Genomic DNA, 25,732 nt, shown 5'->3' with positions numbered 1-25,732 from the left:
GATAGACGCCTAATCTAACCCATCATAATTTATACAGAGAATATATTTTGAAGTATATTTAGAGTCGATTATTCATTGGCTTAAACATCAGATTGGCTATACAAATCAATGTCAAGGCTGACGTTACAGGTTTAATTTCTCAAATGTTAATGAAATCATCAGAAATGATCGAAATAAATTTAACGAAAATAATAAATGAATAGATTAATCAGATTGGTTTGCCTACTACTTATATGCTGATACTTAATTATGTAAATATACACAAATATGATATTGTAACCATTTTATTGTTTAACGAGGTTGGGAGGGGGGGGGGGTATATTTACACAACGGAACGCTGTACATACAATGATATAGACTACAATATACTATACATTTTCATCCATTTTATTATACATACAATATATGTGTGTTCAACATTTTAACGATGTAATACACCCCTTTGTTCTTTTGTATTAATGTTATGTATATGTTATTTAGGGAGAGGGTTTTTACACAGGCTAAACTTCTTCTCCAATCCCATTCAGATATCTTGTTTAAAAGAATGGCGAGGCCAAGAAGAGATGGGGCAGAATTACTGAATTGTATTTAATATATTGTAATCTGTTAAATTAAGCGTCAATTTTTGTTTTAAAAAAATAAAAACATTTTAAATTATAGAAAGTGTTAATTTTTACCTAAAGACCTAACTTTGTCATTGAAAGTGTAAACTGTTTTCTGAATAGTAATGTTGGGAATGTATTTAGTCGCGGAGTTATGAATTTAAATGAAGGAGTAGAAATAAATTGCCAGGCGACAAACATAAACCGATCTAACAAACCTACTAGCAAACAGCTGGAACTATCAACACCCTGTTTTTTTTAGAAACCATGACGAAAGTTTAAATATTGAATCTCGGTTATTGTTGGGCCGTTTTCGTCACTTTTTAGGTATAATAAAAACTATATGTACTATTACTCAGATTGGGTTTGCATAAGTATGCACAAGGAAGCAAGAAAGCAAACCACGATACCGGACCATGCCATAACTTCGGTGGCTTTAAAAATACCCTAACCCCTTACATTATTTATCAAATCCTATTCCTTTTAAGAATAAATGAGAATGCATTATATTGATTATGTATGAGCACGTGGTGTATATACAAAATGGCGGCATGGTGCAACATGTTGTCTTTATGCTAATCAATGGCTGGTACAGTATGTTTGAAAACCAACTTAACTACCCGTATCGATTGTTAGAAAACAAAATCTTGAAGCATATAAAGGGAAATTAAAATAAATATATATAATATATACAGGCAGGGTATACTTCTTCTCAAACACCTAATTCATCGGGAGTGCATAGGGTGCTATACTTTATACATTTAGATTCCGCTAATTCTAAAATGCTTTCCGTTAATCGTAAATAAAATACCAGGTACCTATAATTGTTAGTTTCTCGATGGATTTTTCCAATACACCGAGTCCCTTATATCGTTAACCTTAACTTTGTTTTCCTTAACTATTGAACCCGCTCATGCCGATAGATTTAACACACCCTAGCAATCGGCCTTTTATATTTATCTTTATCTAAATGTACAGTTCGTCAAACAAATGGAAAATTTAAATAATACATTCAAAGAAGGTCTATCCCGATTGTGAGTTAATGATTTGTGTTGTGCTTTAAATGATATATATTTGCTATAATGCCAATAAGTATCATTTTCTTCAAAACTTGGGGGTTATAAACACAGAATATATATCTTCAGAACAACCCTATTCATATTGGATCGTGGCTGTAGCCCATGTATAACATTCATTGATAAAGAAAGACAATGTCTTAAATGAAAACAAAACATCGATTTTAAAGAAACATGTGTTACCTGTCGGCCATTATTTGCCCGATTTGCTTAAAGCAGACGTGGTTTGGTCTACGTCAGATCCGTCCACGCGAAGTCTTCAATACATTCAACGTTAGTGATATAATTCCGGAAAAGTCTACCGTTATTTAATGATTTCGCTTCCAATTTTAGGACAATTTCTTCTGTCATATTTAATATGAAGTCGGTGCTTCTTCTGTTGGGAATTTTAATTCCTGTTTATGGACAGATTTTCATAAATCAACAAAAATGGAGTCTGACTTTGACAACTCAAGCGAACTTGGAAAAAATATACCATGTGGAGGAAGAACTACTTCAATCATTTTCCATATTCTTAAGGCAAGAACAGTTCTATCATAAATTGGATAATAGATCCCCTGATGATGCCGACGAAGAGGAAGAAGAACACGAGAACGCCCATGCTCATAATGGATCTAAATCTCATCTAGAAGACGTTAAAAAGAATATTGAGTAAGGTTTTTTTTCTTCTTATTTTTTCTTTTTAGCGTTTACTTAAAGTTACAATTTCATATTTTCTAAGAAAGTCAAAACATAATTATTTCTGTCTTTTGCTCAATAGGTTGTCAACTCACTATTATACGATCATAGGTGTCATTCTCACACTTAAAACTCATTTACACCGGAAATAATAACACAATTACCTCCCAATTACCTCCCTAGTTTTCTATTCTCCACCATGGAGTAGCGATTTTCAAACGTTTGAATTTGAAGAGGAAAATGATATTTTTGCCAATTTCTCAACTGGCAATAGTGAATTATAGGATTAATAGGATTATTATTTAACAAGGTAGGACTGTTTATAGATACCATCTATTTTAAGGCTTTATTTTAATAAATTTTAAAAATATAACGTAAAAATATGAAATTGCAACTTTAATAAAAAAAAATATAATTACATACAGTTATACGTACATAAATTGAATCATATAGATTATTATCTACAGAACATACTTCAACCAGTGCTGTTACATTTGTGGGGAAACCCTGTCTCCGATATTAGATTTGTTTTTATTTTTTGGAGAATTTAGAGATCAGGTGATAAAAACGTGAACTTTGTTTCCAATAGATTAGGAAGTAATCTGTTTCTAAGATTAAGAAATATCTTTATCCATGAAAGGTTACTAACCATGAACCACACTCACCACCTCAGCATATTTTCGACTCACATCCCCGACTTGATATTGATACAGTCTAAACAATACTCAAATAACCATACAGCTTATATGTCTGCCGGAAATTATCGAAATATATCGAGGAATGCCGATTGGAGAATCCTTGTCAAAACGTCATTTAGAGACCATTCGATACTTGTTTTAGCAAGCAACCATACTCCTTGAGACTTGAATCAATGAAAGGGCTTATAATCAAAAGTGCACACTAGACCCCGACCCCTCCCCCCTCCCCACACACACACATTAATTCACTGCGAGACTTGAATGCTGTAGTTCCTCCCGGTCATCCATTTCAAGGGGACATCCAATCAAAGAGTACGAATAAAAATAGGTTGTTTGAAAAATTTGTAACTATCGTTATTAACATTTTAATTTGAATACAGGATTTATATCAGTTTTATTTCTTTTTACATACATGTATTTAAAATATCTTCCACAGTAGGCCCTATACCTGAGTCTTGGATTTCGGCGAAGAGTAACTTTGACTCCTCTGTTTGAGCAGAATATTCTTCTACTGAGTAGTGCTCACGTGACCGCAGATAAAATTAGCCGTAACTTAAACTCAAAACGACTGAAGTATTACATAGGAGAGCGATTCCATTGCTCCAGACTTCTTTTAATTTCGGTTATTTTAAAATATTTCTGACAATCTCTGTTGTTGTTTTTTCAGGTTATTGGAGGATGCCAAGAGGGTGCATAGAATAGTTTCTAATAGAGTTATGAAATATATCTTACACCCTATTAATGTTTATCATATGATGAGAAGAGTTAGAACAATAAATAAAGCTGCAATGGATGTGTTTGAAAACGTCTGTAAAGCATGTAAGATGTGTTTCTCTTACATAAAGAATATCTCCAAATATATCGAGAATTATGACACAATATTCATATTCATAAGAAGCCTAACCTAAGTTTCACCAATTTATCATCACTAAATAAAACGGTCACGTTGCATTTAATAAGTTATAGTTATAACCATTTAGGATACAATAGAAATAGTTTGCAATCGTACATAGCAACCACGCACCACATACGGGCACTGTAAAGAGGTTACGTGCTCTTTGTTTGAAATAATTCTCGTTAAACCAGTCTACTGGCCGTTCTCCACCCGATGGACAAGCGTGGGTTATCGAGACTATTTTGGCTGTGTAGGGCACCCTGCATTCAGGGTGAAAATAATTGTTTTAACAAAGCAAAGTGGCTCAAATCAGATTCGATCTCATGTAGATAAGACCAACAAACAAACACTCAAGTTTGAAGTCGGAGACCTAGCTAGAGAAGGAGTGACGGGGGTGTCTTACACATGACAGGGTATGCTTATTTATTACAACGTCTCCATATTTATCACAAGTCCAAACGCTGACCATCCATTTCAGCCATCTTGAATGATTAATTTGTTCCTTTCAGGGAATATGCCGGATCTCAAATACAGATTACAGAACATAAACAGGAGTGTCCCAACTGAAGAACATTTTGAGAATGTGGCCTATGACTTGGTGATGTTACAACATATTTATAATCTTACAGAAAATAGTTTGTTCAGTGGAAACCTTTTTAACCATTCTTCACTGGATCCTCTTTCACCTCGAGATATTTATGATATAGGTAACCTATTTATTGGGTCCTAGTTCTTTTCGACTTGATATATTAATAAAATAGATATTAATTTAATACATAGAATCATATCGATAAATTGTTTATTTTAGTATCCCAGATATATTTCCTTATAGAAAATTCCCCGGGATTTTCAAGAGTTGTGTCCCCTTGTCAGTGTTGCAGGACGGATGTGCTGGAAAGTAACAGCGTCGAGTTATTTGCATATGGTCGTCGACCTAAGGTCCCGATTACACATTGTCGTGCACGTATAATAAACCTTGACAATTGGAAATATATTGCTCTCCTGACCAAATTTTCCTCATAGTACACTCATCGAGCCGGTTGGTGCAGAAACGTTGGACCTTACAGCCCTACTCACAAGCCGGAAAAGTTACCCGATTATGGGCTTTCTGAATGATCTCAACAACTGTCAGTATACACTGCAACCATTATCGTATAACATATGTTAACATAACGTTTTTAAAATTCATCTTTCTTTTAAAATGCCACAAAGTTGAAAATTCTTGTGAATAAAAGTTGTGGAAATGGTATATCTTAATGACCATTGGGGACAGTTAACACCAAATAGTCTTTTTCTTTTTCTGGGAGGGGGGAGGGGTGGACTCTCAGTGTCGCCAGGTAATATTGGGCTGGGTGGACCATGCTAGGGTCGATTTGTAGCATATCTGACCCACGGTATATGTTTGACACTGGTTAAGCATTATGATTATGATTATAATGTTGAAAACCGCAATGAAACCGCGTGATTTTTTGACATTTGCGATGGGGACACAAAAACTCAAAACCATGACGCAAAGCGCGTCATTGCGTCCCTCTGGACCGTTTATGACATTATATTTATGTATTATAATTTTGTTTTCAGCTCGCATAGCGTATAAACGACAGGATTATTATTATGCTATACGATGGGCTAGATACTTGACTGAACTGTTTAATACATATGATGTACCTGATGATCGCTATGGTTTTAGTATGAAGAACTTGTTTGCTATCATGTCTTCATCATATTATCCAGTAAGTATCAATTATATTTTGATAGTAGTATAAAGTCTGTCTATAACGATTCTCGGGGTATGGGTCAGTTTATGTTATATCAGACTGGTTCGAGAGGACAGAAGATAATCCGTTTACCCGGTTACGCTTCTAATCCATGCGTATCCATTTATTTAGTTTGGATCGGTGGCTTTGATCTCCCGCGAATTACTGCATCCTCAACAGTTTAACAATTTTGATTGTATATTGTATATTTTAAGAGCGAAATACCCGAAGAAAGTATACTTTTAAATCATTTCAAACGATTACTCCCCACCCTTATATGTTAGTCCACTCACTGTCATATCATTACCCTGAGAGAGATATATATGCGTACAAGGCCGCGCCCCTAACAGATTAATGAAAGGCTGAATTATTGTATCTTTGCTGATACAAAAAAGAACAAGATTTGTAAACTACATTACTTTGTGCATGACAAACCAATAGATTCAAATCTAGCGATGAAAAAACGTTTTTATGTTATAATGTATCCGGTAAAAAATTGAATGGCTTGGTATGCCTTATAAAAAAAAAGAAAATAAAGAGAGACGCTTTCGCAATTAGATTTTGAAGATTATATAATTGTTATCCATCACCATAAAATTAACATACATGTGCATCTACATAACACTAGGAGACAGATATATAATGAAAAGATTTATCTCTTCAATTTGTACTATATGTTGAAATCAATTATATATATTTTTCCATCTTGATGTTTCTTTGTAGCTCAAACAGTACAAAAGTGCCATGATTTCCGCTCAGATGATTCTTAGGCTAGGTAAGTGTCCGCATGTAACAGCTTTTAATTCAGTTTGACGCTTGAATTTGGTGCTGTTACTTTCTAAAATGTTATCATGTCTGTTGTGCAGTTATCCTACATTGTCTATTAAAATACTAATTTACATGCATGTTCATTTAAATTCCAATTAAAATACTACTACATGGTCATGTCAAATCTAATTCAAATTTGATGTAGGGTCATGTGAAATTTAATTAAAATACTGCTTTTGGGCCATGTCAAATCCAATTAAAATAGTGCTATATGGTCATGTTAAATCCGGTCAAAATAGCCTTCCAGTTTCTATATGATGCACAATATTCTGATAAATATTTATCTTTCTAAGACTTAATTTTTCCCGTGGGTGTAGTATTTGAATGAATAAAACAGATTTACAAGAATTCGAGCGAAATGTACTGGACAATCTATACAAACATTCTGCCATCTTCTCTTTCATTTTAGATCCTGACAATAAACTAGCGCAAGTTAATGAGAAATTTTTCGAAAGATTGATCGACCAAGATAAAAAAATTCCATTACGTAGAATTCCCCCAGGTGATAAAACTAGAAGAAAATATGAGGCTATGTGTCGTGGAACTTTGAAAAAGGTGGGTATATGATATGATATCATACCAGTCTGTATTTGATATGATTCATTCTTGTAGGGCTAAGTGAATAAGACGTTGGCTCGCTAACCGTGTTCGATCACTGTGTTGGCCGAGAAATTTCCCCTTGTCAGTCGTGCTGGAAGGTGGGCAAGGGAAAACGTATATTCGTTCGTGAGGGACGAAAAACCGAGGTCCGGTGTACACATTAGCCTGCACGTAAAATAACCTCTGAGTTGGAATTCGGCCGTAGTGTGGCTGTCGGGGCAAAATTACCCTCATAGCACATGGTATGGCGTCTTCATTAACCCAATTGGAGCTATAGGGGGACGTTAAACCCCATTTCATTCTTATTGACTCTCACAGCATAAGTCATTAAGATAATCCCTGCACTTTAAGATCGAATTAATGGCAAAGCCTAGTATTTTGTCGAATTCCATCGACTACTCATGAAATACCCCCCCCCCCCCAACCCCAAACAATTTATCAATAGATCTTAATTTTGCTGGTTATACAAAATTGAAGTGGTTGGCGTTTACTTTGTGGAACTGGGGCTTCAAAGTTACACGCTAAATCCAAATACAGTTATTTTCACATGGGCATAGATATAACCACTATAATTGTAACTCGTCCATTTTAACAAATCATATTTGGGTGTAACCAGATACATTTCACCAACTCTTTCCAGAATTAGATTAGGAATTGAATCAAATTTCCAGCTTCTTGACTAAAAAGTGGACAGTGTAAATCACCCATAAGTCATACAAAACCCAACCCTCGTTCCGAACAACCGACACTGCAGTCCGATGTATTTACAACCACCCCTATACACAAATAGAGAAATATACGAAACTAAACGTTTATACTAAATTTGTTAATTTTTCAGCCAGCTAAATTAGCAAAACAATATAAATGTAAATACCAAAGAGGTAAAAATTTGTTTATATACCACAAGATGGAAGTGATGAACCTGAAACCGAAAATATTAGTCTTTCATGATGTTTTTAATCAAGATACTGGTGATGCCGTCGCTTATCTTGGATATAAACCGGTGAGTAAATATTGCGAATTTTATAACACATTGCAGTGACGTCATTTTTTTTATACCTTTCACAGCCCCGGTTGTAAAGTGCAAAGGTTGATATGATTTTCACTTTCATTAATTGTCACTGGTTTACGTATTGGATTATTCTGCGATATTACGTCACTCTATCCTTTTAAAAAAAATAAAATAAAACATATTGGCACAACGCATAGATTTTACAGTTAAGCCCAAACATTCAATATTATCTTTGTATTTAGTATGATAATCTGAAGCAATAGTAAATCTAAAGGAATGGTCAGATTAACGGCAGTGTCAGCCCATTAACCATTAACATGTTAATCAGATTGTTGCCGTTTGGTTTTCTGGATAATTCTGTAGTCGACTATGTAATTGAGAGTCAACATTACAAGGAACTTGAGTATTTCGTTCAAAATGAATATGGGTTTAAAATGATACTACTTAGCATCCAAAGATCCACGTTTTAAGTTTAAAATATCAGATTTTTTGATATTTATTTATTGATTTACTTTCCTTTTTCTTTATAGTTAAGTGAAGCTTCATATAAAAACAGAATGTATTTTGAATCTCCCCACTTCACGTAAGTTACTTTTACATCTCAAATAAACCCACAGATATAATTCTTCTCGTCCTAATATAAGGTTTAATATTAACCTATGGCTACAGTTTAGTCATACTAGAGAACAGTGGCGGACTATGCGTGTGAGTTTCCAAGAAAGTCACATTACATCTTAAAATAACGAACATTTCCCGCATCGATTGTTATAGCATAAACATTGATAAATCTCTCTTTGGAACGTCCTTCGTAATAATGATGAAAAACCTATAAACACTTGGTTTTGGTGTTCAATATTTCTAAGATACAGGTAACAACACCCGGTTTTGGTGTTCTATATTTGTAAGCTACAGGTAACAACACCTGGTTTTGGTGATCAATATTTGTAAGCTACATGTATCAACACCAGGTGGTTAGATACAGGTAGACCGGTGTTTTTCTTTATGGGGAACTGTTTCATTAAACACAACTTTAATATGTGGAAATGTCCCTTCAAAAGGACCACCTTACATTAACTCACCAGGTGAACATGTATTATAAAGGTAAAGAGATTAATACATATAGTTATTTGTTTTTCAGAGCCATTCCACGCGACCGAACTCGTTCACAGTGGGTTAAAGCGTTAACTAACCGTTTAGATGAGCTACCAATGGCATCCATTAAACCCTACAGGAAAGGAATATTAGAGGTAGGATACATTTACCCTCAAACAACCCTATCTACTATCTTAGTAGAAGATCAGTTGTAAGCACTAAATCTGTTTTGGCTACCTAATCTAAAGCCCCCACCCCCACCCCACCCCCGCCCAACCTTCTAGAATGTTCTATAGAAAATTACACTGGTAATCTATGACTTTTTGCTAAGGGTATACTTGTGTGACAACCGACTAATGCCATCGTTAAACATATAATGGAACCTAACACCTCCGTTATCTATTACGGCAAGTTAACGGTACGTTAAAGTTAACGGGGTTTCCAGCAACCGACTTTCTCTCCGTTAAGGATATAACGATCCATTAACTTCATCTCCATGTTAACGAGTCGTTAAAAGTTAACGGAGCTTTGAACAACCGGCCCTAGGTGAATACAGGAATGCTGTTGTTGCAAATTCCCAATCCACCCCATACCCTCTCCATAGTTTTCGACCAGCAAGCGCTGTTTTAAGACTTGCCAGCAGGAATCGTTTAGGTTTTTTTTATACAACAGGCTAGCTTTTGCATGTTATTATTAATTGTTCACATCTCACGTTTTTTATTTAAATTTTAAATGTTTAATTATGGCCTATTCATAGGTGCTCTTTAAATGAGAGATCGTTAGAAATGTTGGTTTTGACTTTAATTGTTTAATATCTCACACCGTAATAATTATGTGGACTATGTTACAGGTTAGAAATATTGGTTTTGAGGGTATGTATTATGATATCTCTGATGCCAAAAATTGGGTGAGTACTATTTATAAATATGTATCGCTTTAATACTAGGAGTATCAAATTAAAGCCAATAATGCGATTATATTAACCCTTTTCATTTTGTTTTGGAAGTAAATATTTCTCTCATGTTTCAGGTACCCAAACTTGGCGGAGGCAACACGGCATCCATGTTTGCATTCGTAAGTATATTTAATAAATTCAATCGTATTAAAAAGATGCCACGAAAAGACAATATCCTATATTTCGGCTGTATGCCGAATGTTGACAAGTTTTCATTTCTCATACCTTTGTACAAAAGAGGAACCATTGGACTGATATCCCCTTTAGAGATATTATGGTAGTTTGCAAGGGGTTAACAATCCCTCAAATGATGTTTATAGACTTTAAGAATCAGTGTTATTTACTGGAATATATAATCTGCGTACTACAGAAGAAAATATATATTATAATAATTTGGTGTTTTCACAGTTTGTAAGTAATATGCTTTAGACAAAGAAATACCCATAATGTCAGATTCATAAGGTCGTAATAGACGTAACATACCATGAAACATATTACTAAGGACCTTTGCCAACTCAGTTTTCATCCAACCGGAAATCGCTGTGGACATTCCACGACCTTGTTATTTTGTTAAATTGCCTCCAAATCAACTCATCCTACTGCATAATATTTTTTTGTATATATAGAAGAGATATATAATATAGATAATAACTTAATATTCTGAATAATGTCACTTGTCTCATTTTTCTTCACCACATGAAATCTCCATAATGCTTTTTATAGTTGAAAGATGTGGAAGCTGGTGGTGAAATGGTCTTCCCCTATCACAGAGTTAGAATCACACCTCGACTGGTATGTATTATCTTTAAATTATTGTAATTTTGTTTTAAGCAAAAAAAAGACTATTATAATTTGGTCTTCAGGCGCCAAACTAGCCTCGATCTTACCAGAAATTATGATTTATTGTGTATGCACATATCGTAGAAAGTGCTAGTGAGAAGGCAGATAAGCCGGCAACTTCAAGTCTACCCGTTCAGATGGTAAATTTTTAAGCTATACCTTGAACTGCGATTAGTGTATTTGACTCATGTTTGCGTCAAAATTACCTATAGCTTCAAGTGACTGGTGTTTAAATTTAACGTAACTATGTGAGTATGAATGGGCCATTAGTCTCCTATAATCATGTTTGATATTCCAATGAATTAATATGTTAATCATATCTTGTTTTGTTTAAAGCTCCTAAAACTTGTCAAGCGGCCAAGTTACTGAACTACTAGAGCGTCCCGGGATTGAGTCCCGGCGTGGATCAAGCTTGTTTCAAGTCCGGTTGTCTCAAAATGACCGAATTATGGTGTTGACGAAACAGTAAAGCCCATCCCATTCTTTCACCATAGGCTTACGGGGCGATATTCCTTTGGGGGGGGGGGGCTGTACCATTTTTGACCGAAAAATACAGCGTCAGCGCCCGAAATATACACCCACATAACTTTATCAGATAGCGCCCAATGGGCAAGTAGTATAGTGGAGCGAATTTTCTATGACTGCAGTTTGACTAGTGTAATCAGTAGCGGATTATCAGTGAGGCTGATGAGGCTGCAGCCTCAGGCCCAAAGATTTTGTAAAAAAAAATTTTTTTAGACTTGTCTGATACGATTAAAAACGCATAGACAATGAATGTTAGGGGGGTTGGGTTTAGGCCCAACGGGAATCAACATAGGCCCTGGCCCGAAATTAATTAAACCCACGCCATTTTAAATATTTAAAAACTAAATAGGCCCTCCAGCAACTGCCGCCTCAGGCCTTGGTGGAGCTTAATCAGCCACTGAGTGTAATAAAGACAAGTAAAACTAAATTTTGAACTATAAAAAAAGAAACGAAATAGGATCTGTGTTGGAGTTTTCGCGGAAATGTGATCTCATGTGTAGGCATCTTTGCGTGTACAAAAACGTGCTTAGCTGTCAGTCGCTAGATGATTACCAACTCGACTGCTGTATATATAGTTCATGTAAACGTATTTTGTCATATAGAAAATGCAATAGTTTTTATTTCAACCACCTCTATCTCTTATTACAGGGTAGTGTAGTATACTATCTGGCATCTAGAAGTTTTATGATGGTTTGTCCAGTAGCTTACGGTACAGAATGGCGTAAGTAGTTTTCATATACAGTAAAGTATGTTTGTAACGATCTGGACCATGGTCGACGTTATATCAGTGTAAGCTCACACCTATCAACCATCTAAATACTTCCTTAATTACCAGTCGTCTGTTTGATTTGCTGTTTAGTTTAAGCTATTGCAAATTGGTTAAAATCTGACTTGTCCAAAACATCCTTCATTGGCTAAATCAGGGGTCATGCTAGAAGGTTTCTACACAAGATGCTACGTAAAATTAAATAGTAAATCACCACAGAACGTTACAAAAGTTAAATAGTATATCATTTTTATTTTCCAGTGTCCGTAATGTCTTTTTATGAAGAACATAAGTATGGATTTTGTCGAGATCACGATCAACCATAAACGCAAGATAACTCTTTACGTTATTCACATCCATCGTCAGGTCATTCTCAAAGATTAATTCTCTTGGATTAACATTATTATTACCTTTGAATAATATAAAGTATGACACTTTTATATTTCTTAAATTGCCAAAATCATTTCCTTTTACTTAGAAAGATTTTGAAAATATTCTTATAATACATGTAATTATTTATAAATCTCTATATGTGTGGCATATCTACTTAAAACTATTTATTTTTTTCAATTTATAAAAATCTATCATGCACTTAGTTTAACAAAATCTACTTAAAACTATTTATTTTTTTCAATTTATAAAAATCTTATCATGTACTTAGTTTAACAAAATGTGGAGTTAGTTCCCCTTAATTTAGCGTTACACAGTTTTAGATCGCTTAATGTTTAGCTATACGGATTGTCCTGTCCGGATTGTCATCTAAATGTAAAAGGTTTGGCATTTTCAGAAAAAAGGGTGCCTCCTTTCTAGTTGCCATTAAAATGTCAATGGAAGCCCCGTACGTAGAAGATGTTTTTACTCCCTTAGAACTCCACTGATGAACGTCTGTCTATGTATATATTAAGTTATTGTCCTGTTCTTTGTATATTTTGTAGACAATAAATCATTATAATATATAACAAAAGTTTCCACATTTATATATTCTATAATTGACGGCTGAAAAGCGTAACCGGGTGCGCGTGTGTGTGAGGGGGGGGGGGGCATAGGCTAAAATTACTTAATAAGGGACGTTTTATATGTCACTGATCAGTGTAATGATGAAACATAAAGTAACAGTGTGTCCAGTGAGTATATTATGTCATTTACCTCTAGCAGTTTGGACAAAAGTTCGACAAATTCTGAAAAACTGCTATTTTGAAATATAACTTATGATAGCCACATTCAGAGAAACATATTTCCAAATCTAAGCCCGATCTAGTGTGCTTGCCCAAATAATTGAACAACTGAAAATCATTTGTTGAAAAGATCATTTATTCATAAAGTGCATGACACGTTAAAATATAAATTTAGTACATACATTCCTAGAAATGATAAGAATAAAGGACTATAACAAAACACCTGTCCAGTTGAATAAAAGACAAGACTTCAGACATGGCATTTGTGAAACATGTAGTAAGCAAGACACTATAATTGGATAAACTGTGGAAAATGAGGAATACTAACCATCTGAAGATACAGACAGTGATTATATTCTATGACCCCAGTAAAGTATAGTACATGTATATGTATTTACATTTAGCCCGGTCGATGCAAATCACTAGGACCTTCAACCTCATTTCATTTCTATTTACTATTTTATTATTTTTTAGAATTTTCTTTGCTTTAATGTTTTTATTCACAAATGACGTCATGTGGAATTATATATGGCATGGTAATATATAATTTAATTCAATATGATTAAATCAGAAATAAATTACGTTTTGTTTTGTTTTACCTCTTGTACGTTGTACTACAGTGTAGTGTAATATTCAGAAATAAATAAACGAAACGAAATGAGATTATAGGATTTCTTATTTTATTTATTGTGATCATACTAATCATTTTCAGTCTATAATTGAATCTATACTTTTTTTGAGTTGAACTAGGTAATTTAATTAACCCCTAAGGAACATAATATTCAATCATTACTATTACAGTATGCATGACAAAATGTAAACATTGTATTATGGATACACTGGTACTTGAATATTACGTCCAACCCATCGATTTCAAAATGGCCGTTTCTTTCTAGGCGATCAGGATCGGGGTTTGAGATTAAGCAACTTCGAATCAACATATTCAATTCATTGTTGATGGGTATAGTTTTAGTTGATACACAGTTATACAGTCAATGGTCATGAATAGGCTCGTAGGCCTTAAATAATCTTCAATTGGCTATTATAATTAAGTAATCAAGCTCACCATGTTTATTCCCAGGCGGAAGCTGTATCCTTAGAATATAACTTTCTAAGACAGTATGACTCCGGGGGGGGGGGGGATATATGAAACCGATAGACGAATTACTAGAATATGACAAAAATATGAGTTTAAAGAGGCGTTAGCGCTTTGAAGGTCTTGGTCGGTCGGTAAAAATCATTTTGATTTGAGATGAACTGATGCACTTTGACTATTGCATTGGGGATGTTCAAATTATATTTCTATGAAAGTCGGGGACAAAATGAACAAGCTTTGGATGTGATAAGGCAATAATGGTGCTATTATGATTATAGACAATACACGACTTAATATAATATATAAGGAGATTGTGGAATTCGTGTATACTTAACAAATAGAATAACAGAAAAGTAGTCAATGAACAGACATTTAAAATATAAGGTGATTAAAGTAACGATGCGTCAGTCAATGACATTAGTCGCTAAAATATCACATTTCTCAAATATGTACTTAGATTGATTATCTAACATGTCATTAAGAAAAACAAATTTAAAATGCCAGAGCTAGATACTGTACCGGCTTGGATTAAATCGGGTTAAGGGCATGCCATTAAAAGGTCGCGGACAACAAAATGGCGGCGGTCTTATTTGCATAGTGAGCAGCATAGATGAAATTTTAATTGAACATATCTTTGTAAATACTGAACGGAATTGAACCATACTTGGACTGATATTCATATTAGAGATTTATCTTTCCAAATATTGTAGTTTAAAAGTGGTTACTATTGATTTAAATGGCGCATCGGGACTTTATGGAATGGCAAATAATTAACCTATAAGAAACATTCCAATTTAAATATCAAAATTGTAGAAAATATAAGATCTTTGAAAACATTAAGAAAAGAATAACCAAAATAACCAAATTAAACAGGCAATAACATATATATTTGGTGTCAACAATAACAAATTAAATGTGGTTTGTAAAATCAATAAAACCATTATAAACATGTGACAACAAATGGGCCAAAATGTTTATAATATCATAATTTACAAATAAATGACAAATTTATTTGGTCCATGCTATGGATTTAAAACCGATTAAAAACATATATATATATATAGAAATACATAATCAACAAATTCTCCCTTACAAGTGAAGAATATAATATATATATATATAATATATATTTATATGGTGTTTTATGATATATATATATATATATTATATATGTATATATCATAAAACACCATTCTTAGAAAGTAAGTTAACACTCATAAAATTGCTGGTGAAGCTTTTTATCTATAAAAAAAGTAATATCAATATGAACGCCGTATTTGTATTTCAAGCATTTTACACAATATATTTAATTCGTCTTCTTTGATATACCACCAGTTTGTGCAACTATTTCATGTGAGCTTCCATTTGATTTGTTTGTCTCAAACTTTGAACTTGTGACCTTGACATGTATGACGTTACCAAGGTAGCAACCTAGGAAGGAGCTGATCCAGTAGACTAGGATATGATCTAAAGCTGACGTTCCGTTACAGAAGAAAGATAGTCCGGACGCCATAGCCGGGTGAAGATACATCCCCGTTAAATGGACACCTGAAAAATAAAACCGCGGTTTTTATATCGAAATGTTTACTGAATGATTAGAAAATAATAATGGAATTCGGCATGAGTGGGAAGGCTGTATCTTTTATCGTAAATATACCTATGCATCTTTATAGAACACCCTGTGCCACTTCCCATTTCAGGAGTTCATATAGGGAACACACGTTTGTGTTTTGTGCATGTATATAATCACAATTTTATTCATCAGATTATTAAGCCACTTGAGTATTTTAAAAGCGCAATTTGTCGGGTATGCCCAGATCATCCCATAATTCCATTGCAATCTAACACCATACAATATACTGCTAGTCGTTATGAGAGCTGATCGAATTAATCCATTGAACCTCCGTGTAGTCAATATAATCACAAGCTGATCTTATTCTAAATATCAAATTAACATTTGACATAAATTTTAGACGTTGCGAACCGGGTTTTTTTTCCGGTTGGAAATGAGTACAGAGGCCACCAAGTTCCATTCTGTCCAGCTTTCATTGGAGGGAAATCCTACTTTTGAAGTTCTGACACCTATACTCGTCACAAACTCTTACGCCCAACCACTATTCAGTTCATCATAGAATAAATATGTGGATTTTAGGGTACTATTTCAGTAAGGTACCTCTACCAGTTCCTGTGTTCGTTATTGACAGATTCGGGTGAAATTTGGCGTGTGGTCATCGCTAGGCCCCATGAATACCCCCTGAAAATTTCAAGTCTCTACGATCATGGGAACTGGTAGGGGTACGTTACTGAAATAGTACCGATTTTAGTACATCGAAAATAGAATTATTACTTTGGAATATTCCAAAAGATATAAACAAATAAGTTTTTTAAAACTATAATTTCTCTAACTTTTTCTAACTTGTCAGCGATGACTGTAAGGCTTAGAAGGAGATTGTGCTTAGTCGTTCGGGTGCGATGAAAAACCGGGGATAACCATGTACACGTCTTGCACGTAAAAGAACCCTTGATAAATGGAATTCGAAGACGATTTGGCGAAAACGCAGATGTCCGTATTACGTAACCACAGAAAATTGTCCAATGTCAGTCTCAAAATGACTGAAGTATTGTGTTACCAAGACTGTAAAACCCTTTACTACACCTCGTCATGTTATTCCAATAAAATAACATATCTATATTTAATTTTGTTCCTATCTGGGAGCCAAAGTGGCCAAGTGAAAAAGACGCTGGCTGGCTCGCTAGCCTGGAGGTCTCGGGTTCGCTCCCGGTGTTGGCCGAGATAGTTCATCGGGATTTTCCGGCGTGGTTTCCCCCTTGTCAGTGGTGCAGGACGGAGAGCCTGCTAGGGACAGCTGTCTAGTCGTTCAGATGGGACGAAAACCCGAGGTCCCGTGTACACATTGGCGTGTACGTAAAAGATCCCTTGGCAGTTGGAATTCGATATAAGAGTAGGCCGTAGTGTCGCTGTCCGGGCAAAATGTCCTTCATAGCACACTGTATGGCGTGTGCCCGTCTTCATTAGCCAAGTCGGGGCAGAACAGTGGGGCGTTAAACCCCATTTCACTTCATTTGTTCCTATCTAAATTATAGAGTAGATTAAATAAATTTGTTAACAGAGAAAAGTATTCACGACCCTTACCTAAACAAACCATTAGTGCACAGTTAGATATTTTCAGCACAGAATCCACCACAGGAAACCTAGAAAGTTTCTGGAAATTCAACCACGTGTCAAAAGCGACACAGAGCAGTTCTAAAACAAATCCCACTTCCAGGGACACTTTCAGATCTGATGAACATACGGTGGAATTAAATTGACTCGTATGAAACGAATGGATCCTCAATGACCACACAAACATGGCGAGTTTATAAGACGTGAAGGCACCGAGAGTCTGGACAAAGCTACGAAACACCAGCGAGTAAAATGAAACCCGTCCTTTTAAAAATTCTAAAAATGTTGTCAATGGCGAGCCGTGTCCATCAGGAAACGCAGCAATGGTGAAAAAAGCTAGCGGGACCACTGTAAGAAAGTATCCGATGGATCCATATAATTGTCGGATTTGTCCGTGTCCGTACGGATATGTACAGATTAACATTGTCTTAAAGAATTCCGTGGTCACTGAATGGATGGATTTCGGGAAGATGATTCTGGAGATACGAAACGCCAAGTAACAGACAATAAATGATAGAAAGTAAAACAATATGGCAGCGATAAAACCGGGGACTAATTCTTTAACTGGTGGGTCTGGTTTGATGCTAATTCCTATAATCTCCTGCCACTTCATCTAAAAAAAAACAACAAAAAAAACAACAATAAATTTAAATCAATTATTTCGGTTATTCAAAACAAACGTTTTAACATTGTATCAAATAAATATTAAAAAGGATACATAACTTAGTCTTTAGACTAATGATAAATTTAATAGAGGAAATTATGAATGATTAATATGTTTGAACATTGTAATAAAGTATGAATAGGCTATGTATTTGAACGTTGTAATAAATTTTACACTGCTAGTTAGTTATGGCCATTACAAAATTATAGTCGGATGTAACATTATACATCGTTGGTTTATTCTCACGAAGGTGCAGTTATTGACCGTAACGGATTAAGGAGGTCGTTTTCGAGCCCCGTTTTCGACGCCTTCGTGGGAATCCAGCTTTCAGGGATTAAAATGGATTAAAAATGTAACAATGGAGTTATAGATTGTTATGATAAGAATTTACACTTTCACAATCCCCAATGTGTCTAATTAACTAACATTTTAACATGTTTGGTATATGACTTTAAGAAATAAAAACAAATTAATTTAATTTCACCAAATAAGACACCCTGTCTAAATACTCGACTAAAGTTAATTCCTCTTCTTCGTGTCTACTTTTTAATTCCTGGAGCTGGCTTTGGATTTGGGCAAATTTATGTATCTTGGTGATTAAGATTCATATTGAATACTTGGATGATATGATGATTTTCATCATTAGTTGTCAATTGGTGAATAAAATTCAGAGTTAACATAAATTTATAAAATCTTTAACACCTTTAATTGGGTCTTAACAACATGCCTCCCTTCAAACGAAAGTCGACAAGTCCATATCTGCGCCTTCGTGGGAAGGATTAATTTTGGTCACGCTCTGTAACAGCGCCGTCGTGGTAATACACCACATCGTTACCGAAATTCTAAAATTTCTTGAAAACATTAATGAATATGAATTTGAACAATGTGATACATTTTACATAGCTATTAAAATTAGTTATGGTCATTACAAAACAAGAGTGGGTGTTTAAAACTATACATCATGCACATAGTTACTGAAATTCAAAAATTTATGGACCTTGCTAAAATTATCAAGATATGGCATTAAATTAATCATTAATATATTGTAATGTAACGCATTTTTATTCAATCATTTATATTCTATAAATATAGCACGACCACACACGCCACATTCAATTGAGCAGTAACAGTTATATTGTAAAAGTACAATTAATTATCAATATATAGTATATTTGATTAGTTCCACAAATAATATAGTTTTGCCATGGATAAAATGGACCATTGTTTTATTATTTTGTTTAAAATGAAAATAAATTGTGATTTTAACATACTATAGACTACTCAATAGGCTGTGGAATGTGACCCGGGCGTGGATACACAGGGTGGGGGTGGGGGCAGATATGCGACCCCTCCCCCCTCTTTTTTTTAGTGTGGCTCAAAACAGGCTCTTTTTGGGAGATATTTTTGAAAATATTTTCGCATCGCTCCGCTCGGCTGGTCATTTATACACAGGCCTATATAACATATTGCATTCAAATTCCGTTTGTTCGTGGGATTTAACGTCCGCTTCGATCGAGGTTGATACGCAGACATATCATGGGAAACTTGTCTTTTATATATTGGCTTTGCTCGACCGGTGGGTTACAAGACATGACACGTTTCGTATTAGGCTACCGAATTTCCATTATATTTATAAAATGTTATAAAACTCCAGAAGGTACAACAACAGCACATATTTTAATATGTAAAACGTAAAGGGTATATTTGTATTTTTAAAAAGCTTCAATTTATTTATTTCGGCCCGTTCTTCGGTCGTTCTTTTCTTAAATCTCTATCGGAAATTTTAGATATTTCCGCTCATCAGTGAAAAATATTGCGTGAACATGTACGTGCGGAAATAAAAATGTAACAAACTGCACATGCGGGAGTTTTCTCGGAAAAATCACTATCACTAAAAAAGGTTCCAAAACAAAAGTGGATTCCACCCACCCTTTTCATAAACCTAATATCCGCCCCTGTGTCGGAAGGTCTTTCATTTCGTATTGGCAACATCCACGTTTAAAATTCATTCACATAAACTGTAATTTTGTGAGGGAATGCAGCCGACGCGATATTACTGGTTAATCAAGACTATACCAGCCGTCAGTCTTTTCGCCAGCAGCTGTTGTTTCGAATAACAACCATTTGTCACACCCGGGCTATCTAATTCCCGCTCAATCATTCAAATAAGTATATATTAATTGTAATAAACATATGGATATATCCTACCTTGCCTAGTTCGAAAAATAAAGAATATAAAATAAACTAGTACATGTTTCCATTTATTTGCATCGCTAGTTTGTTTAAGGGAAGTAACTCTGTTAATATTGTTTTGTCAAGATTTTCATGGTAGAGAAACGTGATTTAAATTGTAACTAAAATTATGTCCGTGAATTTGTACATTATATTATAATAAGGCACATTTTCGGGATAATAGACAATTCATAAATTATTTTTGTTTTTATTAAGTCGATGTCAGTATTCGTATTTTTTATAGCAGACCTCATTCAAGTAATTGTACATACACTAATTCAATTACTCTTATTAGTTCTAAAGAACAGACTTCTCTTGAGACATCTGGAATTCATATATCCGTGCGGTGCTTACACGTAAAATGTAAATACACACTGTTCGATAGAAGCAACCCCCAATATCACAAAGACATATTTTCAAGCAAACTACAACGTTTTCAGGTATCAAGTCCTATTTTCAAGTAGCAATAGTTCATGATCCGGTGATATAGGCTACCGATATTCCATATTGGATTGATTAATTGATTGTAGCCTACGTCAAGATGCGCGTGTTTTTATTTGTAAAGTGTTATTATGGAACCAAATGCTATTCTGTCAAAGTTAAAGAATTCGATTTAATAATAATAATAAAAAAACATTTAAAGATAAAAAAAAAAGTAACAAACCGTCTTGCATATTAGATTATTATCCATTATATATACTTTGAACTTTGCACTTTCAACCTTGTCCTTGTTTTCTAAGTAAAATTCATAGCTACGCACGTACACATTTTTTTCATGTCACGTCTACAGTGTGGTGTATAGGCTATATATTCCACGCGTTACATATTTCACAGTCACTTGTGTTCCACTTATATGGACCGTTAGCCACTCGAAGTATTATTTCTATACACGTGCTTAGCCAGCATGAAGTTCACAGAAGCCTATTGTATACTATAATAGGTAAAGGCAGTATGATATAATCTACACCAAACTATGGAAATATCGACGGACCACGTTTAAGTCAATTGTGGGTTTAATTTTGGAACACCAAATTGAATTAGAAACCAATTCGAATCCAAAACGATTTATCCTAATGTCTTTTCATTCCTCTCAAAATGTATTTATATGCTCTACCGAGCTTCTCAATATATATATCCTCTGTCGACGTGGGCCTACATAAATATCGCTCCAGCACGATAACATCCCATCATACAAGATTTATGGCAAGTTTTATGACGTACTAATCAAGTTCATCAGTAGGCAACTACCTCGTTCAGTCACATGGAATGTATACTATTTAATGGGAAGTAGGTTTTAAGCGAGTTCCGTTGCTCTGTATAATCTTCACTATTACTAATATTACTATAATTATCACTTCGTTACACTCTAATTCGATTCGATACTTCCAAGCTTACAAAACATATCCAGTCGTCCGAAATAGCTAAACCCCCTATGATTAAACCCTTATAGTAGCTGTATTACAATTGATTTATCTTTGACAAAAGTTGATCACAGCTAGTTAATCTCGACTAACTTGTAATAACGATATTATATTAATACCCAATCAAAAGCACCCCTTCCTTAGCAACAGTATTGTTAACAAATGATTTTCATGTTATATAATTTTATCGAAGTGCCGTGACACATGACAAATGTATATAATTGATAAATTATTTTTACATACCCCGGGATACAATAACGTTGCAATCTTATCAAAGTAATAACCCTGGGCTACGTACAACTAACTATATCTAATACATGAAATGCTTTTGTAGTCAAACTCAAACTATCGATTCAGTTGCCGCACACGAGGCAGGAGATGCCTTACTTTTTACAAATCTTTTAAAACAACCGTTGCTTATTTATCATTTATTCAGGAAGGGTCAGTAATGGGGTAATGGTTCGATGGAAAGGAACAATGGTCCTTTTACGTGAATGAGTAAAACAGTAGTCAAATCTTTACTTGTCAACCACTCTGCCTCGGAACATACAGTTAAATATAACCCGTCATTATTATATTTACGTTTTTTAAATGGCATTTAGTAACTGGATAGAGTAACAACAAAACACATACCTGTTTTACTGTATTAGCTTGATAACGTTGAGAGAATACTCTACGAAACGTCACCTTAAATACACTAGTAGCTGTTTTCCATAAGTATGTGTTTTGTTGTTATTATATTTACGTTATATATTGGATATTACATAATTGTCAATAAAATGCAACACAAAAGCAAGAGAAAGTATGCACATACATTCACGTGTACGACACCATTTATAGCTAAATCGAGCAAACATTTGAGGTGGTCCGGTTTCCTTACATATTATTTCAGTAAGGCTTAAAATAAAAGGTATGCCCCAATATTGAAGTTTTGAATAAAATTGTGATTTTCATTGTTTTACATTTAACATGATATGGGTTTGACATACTCTAAATGTCAAAGTCTTACAGAAATTGATAAAGGTTCTAGATTGAAATTAAATAAAGTATTTTTATGTTTATACCCAATTCACCTTCAATTCGATTCAATAATGGTTGTTGTGTTGTACGTCAATCAATAAATAAGTTGATTTTCTTTTCATACATGATCGATTTTGATTTTAAAGATCAGCTAGTCATAGATCGATCACAGTTCATTGATACGAGAAATGGCATTAATCGTTACATTGTTTTAAAGTATTGCATAATATATATTTTTATAATCCACGAATTCCATGTCATCTTTAATTGGAATTTTAATTTTCCTACCATACTTGAATTTGACTATAATACAATTATAATTGTGGAAATTAATTAGCGTTGTTTGGGGTTTTACGTAACAACCGACATTAGAACCCTATACTTTTATGTATTACTATTTCTCGATATTAAGAGAGAGAGAGAGAGAGAGAGAGAGAGTTTGACGTCCACTCGACACAAACTAGGTCATTTCGGGACTAACATATGGTTTTTAATTTTTTATTTCAATAATTCACTTGCGCGTAGAGGTCTTTAGCAGTGGGAGGAAACGGGGAACCCGGAGAAAACCCACGAGGTTGGACAGACGACCCTACTCCTTGTCACGTACAACCGAGGACTGACTCAATGACAGGCCTTATGATACAGCTCGCACGTGCTAACCATTCGGCCATCCACTCCCCCCCCCCTCCGAAATTAAAGAAATGTACCGCGAGGTTGACTAGGTCATCTAGCTCAGTCTATTGATTAGGTCATCTAGCTCAGTCTATTGATTAGGTCATCTAACACAGATTTTTGTGGTGTGGTGTAGTTTTCTTCGGATTAAAATATTTTAAGAAGGCTTTAAAGCACACTTTTCAAAGATAAATTAGTTTGAATATGTTTTGGTTACAAATATATCAGCAAATCACACGGTTTGTACGCCGGAAGGCATCTTTAAGTCCTATGCTTTCTTTGCTTGTTCAATGTTTCGGGAGCAAGTTCAGGAAGACGGAATAGCTAATATACATGTCTAGTCTAAACATTATCACTATATTCTAAACGAGGTGTTGCAATACCCTTTTCTCTGTATACATGTGAATACGTGACCTGCATGTAATATACAAACCTAATTAAAGGGTGTGTTGTTATTTGTATTATAAACAGCGAAATTTCATCAAACGAGACATTATAAAAATAGTTTCATTTGATGTGATTTTAATCAAATTAGATTGTATGCAAACTGTGGTCTAACGCCCGCGCTTTAGATGATAAGGCCTGTCATTTCGACTCCATCCGTCATATGTCATTATATTTGTCTGCGATATCGCTGTTACAGAAGCAGACGTAAAACCACCAGGTGTCTGACAGGCTGTCATTGTCATTGGACAACGGCGCTACGGCCTACTCTTATATCGAATTACAACTACTACGGCAATGTGTACACCGCGGGTTTGACTTTTCGTCCCATTCGAACGACTATATGTTGCCCCTTGCCAGTCCCTCGGTCCTGCACCAATGACAAGGAGGAAACACGCCGAAAAAATCCCGATGAGCTTTCTCGGCCAACGCAGGGATCGAGCACGGGACCTCCGTGTTAAAGAGCCAACGTCTTACTAACTGAGCCACGTACCCGGTGTTCTGGTTGTGTATAGAAATAAGGGACTGATCTACCGAACCCTGCGGGAAGGTGAACATAGAAGGACTCCCACAAAACGGTGTTTAATTAAGATACCAGCTCAACAGCGACTTTATAGTGTGCGAGGGACCACAACAAAGATAGCTAGATTACAGATTGTATTCTCATTTTTAGAAAAACCTGCTTACAATTGCTAACCAGGGGGTCTCGGATCTGATCCCGATGTTTCTCTGTGTCTCGGTGATACAGGGCCAGGTTCCTGGCAAGGCGTTCTGATGACAGTTGGAATTCAGTATACTATAGTAGACCGTAAAACCACTGTCCTGGCCAAAATACCCTCATAGCACACGGCATAGTGTATGTCAGTCTTCATAAGCCCGAATGGAGCAGAAAAGTAGGACGCTAATTCCAATTTCATTTCACAATTTTAATAATATGCACTTATCCTTTAAATTATTTGACAGGCAGCGTCCTGGTTTTTGACCTATCACGTGACATACTGTATGTTCTTATTTACAATACATATTCTGACTATATACGCTTCGCTAATATTGCTATCTTGTCGTTACGACCGAAGATTTACATATTTATTACATGTGAATTATACCTCATTGCCGTGACACGTAATTACTTCAGTTTTTGGGTAAGTACTGAGTTAGTTAGTGCCTTTTTCATCGTAGCTTTTGAATTCTCGGATGTATAATCTATCGAAATGTAGAATATTTCTACCGCATAACCGATCTCACCGTTTACGACTGGACTGTATAGTGTTTACGTTTACAGATGCGTTTACATCATTGAGAAAAGGAAGAACATCATATGAATTCAGTTTTTGCTCATTTTGAACAATTTTGTTGTTTTTATTTCTTCAAGGTTTTGAATTATGGGTTGGTTAAACATATTTGAGTATATCCCTACGTGGACATGGTTGATTATAATAATGTTTGTGTTACTCTACATGTGAGTAGTGTTATATTTATATACTAGCAGGATACCCGGCT

General features: G+C 34.9%; 3 protein-coding genes across 5 annotated transcripts in view; 2 read left to right on the top strand and 1 right to left on the bottom strand.

Moving 5' to 3' along the window:
• Nucleotides 1–25,732, top strand: part of LOC126807995 (cytochrome P450 3A29) — a 45,585-nt gene that overhangs the window by 6,822 nt on the left and 13,031 nt on the right. The window contains exons 1-2 of one of the 2 annotated variants that reach the window (XM_050533012.1): nt 25,256–25,374; nt 25,605–25,691. The exons of the other annotated variant lie outside the window; for it this stretch is intronic. Coding sequence (XP_050388969.1) covers nt 25,615–25,691 — 77 coding nt within the window. The 5' untranslated portion in view covers nt 25,256–25,374; nt 25,605–25,614. Of the gene's footprint in view, nt 1–25,255; nt 25,375–25,604; nt 25,692–25,732 lie in introns of those variants that run through there. 2 annotated transcript variants of the gene reach the window in all.
• LOC126807994 (prolyl 4-hydroxylase subunit alpha-1) lies at nt 1,885–14,162 on the top strand. Its single transcript, XM_050533011.2, has 14 exons — nt 1,885–2,329; nt 3,722–3,873; nt 4,459–4,656; nt 5,531–5,682; nt 6,430–6,481; nt 6,944–7,089; nt 7,973–8,137; nt 8,677–8,729; nt 9,285–9,393; nt 10,089–10,145; nt 10,268–10,312; nt 10,917–10,985; nt 12,207–12,279; nt 12,586–14,162. The coding sequence occupies exons 1-14, from the start codon at nt 2,037–2,039 to the stop codon at nt 12,648–12,650; spliced, it is 1,629 nt and encodes a 542-aa protein (XP_050388968.1). The 5' UTR covers nt 1,885–2,036; the 3' UTR covers nt 12,651–14,162.
• Nucleotides 15,789–21,495, bottom strand: LOC130010315 (aquaporin-12B-like). 2 transcript variants are annotated; one of them, XR_008789223.1, is made up of 3 exons: nt 20,652–20,808; nt 17,750–18,392; nt 15,789–16,143 (listed from the first exon to the last, which is right to left on the bottom strand). XR_008789223.1 is itself a non-coding variant. In XM_050533023.2 (3 exons), exons 1-3 carry the CDS (start codon nt 21,364–21,366, stop codon nt 15,902–15,904), a joined length of 912 nt encoding a protein of 303 aa, XP_050388980.1. In that variant the 5' UTR covers nt 21,367–21,495; the 3' UTR covers nt 15,789–15,901. The 2 variants fall into 2 exon arrangements, 1 of the variants encoding a protein (XP_050388980.1); XM_050533023.2 differs by lacking the exon at nt 20,652–20,808 and adding an exon at nt 21,340–21,495.

Source organism: Patella vulgata, chromosome 9, assembly GCF_932274485.2.
Source record: "Patella vulgata chromosome 9, xgPatVulg1.2, whole genome shotgun sequence".
NCBI lineage: Eukaryota > Metazoa > Mollusca > Gastropoda > Patellidae > Patella > Patella vulgata.
Note: the sequence above shows the minus strand (reverse complement) of the source record. Positions and strands in the feature narration are given on the sequence as shown.